This window comes from Fistularia commersonii, chromosome 25 (assembly GCF_037954325.1).
Source record: "Fistularia commersonii isolate RoL2024-O1a breed Wild chromosome 25, RoL_Fcom_v1.0, whole genome shotgun sequence".
Taxonomy (NCBI): domain Eukaryota; kingdom Metazoa; phylum Chordata; class Actinopteri; order Syngnathiformes; family Fistulariidae; genus Fistularia; species Fistularia commersonii.
Genome location: NC_141308.1, coordinates 673263 through 675848, shown reverse-complemented (window position 1 = coordinate 675848; position 2586 = coordinate 673263). Strand labels below are relative to the sequence as shown.

Sequence of the window (2586 nt, the reverse complement as noted above, 5' to 3'; positions counted from 1 at the left end):
ATGGATGGATGGATACTCCCCAACATAAATTGATTATTCATAATAAGAAAAAGAAAGTGACGCTTGTAAAATAATTTGTATTACTTTTATGAAGAACACTGTAACCTAAGTCAAAAAACAGCTTTGGCATTTTTTTTTATCTCACGTCTGACAAGAAGACATGAAGCTGTTCTTTTTCCCACAATAAAGGGAATGGCAGGCTGGTTTCCATGTCATCGATTCGAAATGTCCCGCTTCCTTCACAGCAGTTGATGTAAACCAATGTTTTCTGCAATGCAATAACCCTGACACCCACAAAGAATAGAGCAGGCAGAGGGAATGAAAGGCATATCCTTAACTACGACTGTTGAGGGAAATGAATGAGCATAATGTCCTTCACCAATCTGATAAATATTACTCCTGTCTATTTCGCATCTCCTCTTTCTAGAATGATCCCAAAGAAATTATTTAAACTCTATAGGCTTTGGTAATCTCAAGCATTCAATACCTTCCTCCAGCTGAAGAAATTGACAGAGCGTAACATCTTAATTTCTCAGCTGTTTCTAATTTGGCCTGATTCTTTGAACCAGATATTTAAAGACTGCAGGTAAAGGAAAGCCATCCAAAGTGTTTTCAGGCATGTTTTTGATGTAAGCGGCTTCCCCCTGTTTAACAGCCTGTCTTTTAGACTCCTGTAATGTTGCCATTATTTGCATAGCTATGTTAGAGTTTTCAGAAATTAGAACATGGGAATTTGTGAGAGCAGTTTTTGCTGAGTTTCTTGGAATGATTATTTTTGTCTTCATTGGTCTCTCTGCTGCAATAGGGGATAAAAATAATTCTTATCCAGACCAGGAGATAAAAGTAGCCTTTGCCTTTGGCTTGTCCATTGCTACCCTAGCCCAATGTTTGGGTCATATCAGTGGTGCTCACTTAAATCCTGCTATCACTCTGGGTCTCCTGACCAGCTGCCGGATGAGTATCCTAAGAGCCTTTTTCTACATTATGGGCCAGATTTTAGGGGCAGTGGTTGGTAGTGCCATTGTTTACGGTATTCGGCCAGAACACATAGATTCACTTGGTGTTAACAAGGTAAGCCAAAACTTTTCTTTTTTTTTTTTTATTTATTTTTTTTAAAACCCCCAACAGACTGATCTAAAACAGTTAAGAATACCATCTGACAATTAAGATGACAAGAGCATGCTGCGACTCCAGTAAAACTCCCTTAAAATTTCCTTCTCCAGTGTAAGCCCAGCATTAGAAATGCTATGTGCTTCTCTGATTAATGCTCTGTTTTGCCTCCAGTTGATTTCAATCTCCCTCTGAAATCCACACTTTCAATATATGAAATGCTATTTTGTCACACTCCTTAACATGGGTTGAATATCAAATTTCTGTTATCGCTTTACTTGTGTCACTCCTCATCAGGGAGTTTGAGTGAACACCTGAATTTGCTCTATGGCACAAGCATTCATCTCAATCAGGCATCTACAGTACATCCCTGAAGCATGGTCTGCTTGACTTACTTTTTTGCTTGTTTTGGCAGGTCACATGAGTGACAGAATTTTTGTTTAATAACTTTTAAGGGATAAAAGCAGCAGGTAATTGTTTTCTCTCCATTTCAGCTAAATGGAATCAGCCCACTTCAGGGATTTGGTGTGGAATTCTTGCTCACGCTCCAACTTGTACTATGTGTGATTGCTGTCACTGACAAGAGACGCAATGTCGGTGGATTTGTGCCTTTGTCTATTGGACTCTCTGTTGGGCTAGGACACCTGGCAGGGGTGAGTATAGCAAAATATCCCTTTATCTCAATCATCGTTTGCGAGATTGCTCCTCTATCATGCTGCACTCTGATACAATGGACTGGCGTCAGATGAGCTGGCTATAAAACACTTTTTGGGTGTTATCTACTGATGCACAGCCAGAAAGGTAAGTGGTGTTTTCCTTTGATTGTGGTCCACAGATCAGCTACACGGGATGTGGAATCAATCCAGCCCGATCTATTGGGCCTGCAATTATACAGAAGTCTTTTGATAACCATTGGGTATGTATTAAGGCTGATTTTAGATTTTGCAAGTATTTCATTCATGAGTCATTCTTGTTGATTCAACATATGCTCCCCCCCAGGTGTACTGGACAGGACCACTGAGCGCCAGTGTAGTGTCTGCTCTTCTGTATAATTATATCCTGGCACCAAAATATGAGCCCCTCAATGACAAAAAGGTTCTGGGCTGCTGTGACTCAGCACTGGGAAGTGAACAACGGACAGCCCTTCTGGATGACCTTAGTGATGTACAATGATTAGAGGGGAAACTCATCTGTAAAACATTTGTCACAGAAAACTGTAATTTAATGATCTAGAAAAAAAAAAACTCAATTTTTTTTTTCATGCATAAAATCATTTTTACATTTCATTGCTGCACTTTAAAGTAGTGGTGACACCTGAACCCTTTCATCACTCAAACTTCTGGTCAGTTGCTGCCAGGTTTGTTTTAAGTGTTTTGTCATTTTAGCTTCCAGGTCATAACTGTTACATTGCCTTATTCACTCATTTAACCTTTTTTGAATGCCCTCCCCATGAGACACAAAAACCTCAACCTTGTC

General features: G+C 39.7%; 1 protein-coding gene across 1 annotated transcript; it reads left to right on the top strand.

Moving 5' to 3' along the window:
- The first annotated feature begins 717 nt into the window (after positions 1 to 717).
- On the top strand, positions 718 to 2283 carry LOC147218743 (aquaporin-1-like). Its single transcript, XM_086172145.1, has 4 exons — positions 718 to 1071; positions 1605 to 1763; positions 1946 to 2026; positions 2110 to 2283. The coding sequence occupies exons 1-4, from the start codon at positions 766 to 768 to the stop codon at positions 2281 to 2283; spliced, it is 720 nt and encodes a 239-aa protein (XP_086028271.1). The 5' UTR covers positions 718 to 765.
- Positions 2284 to 2586: the final 303 nt, after the last annotated feature.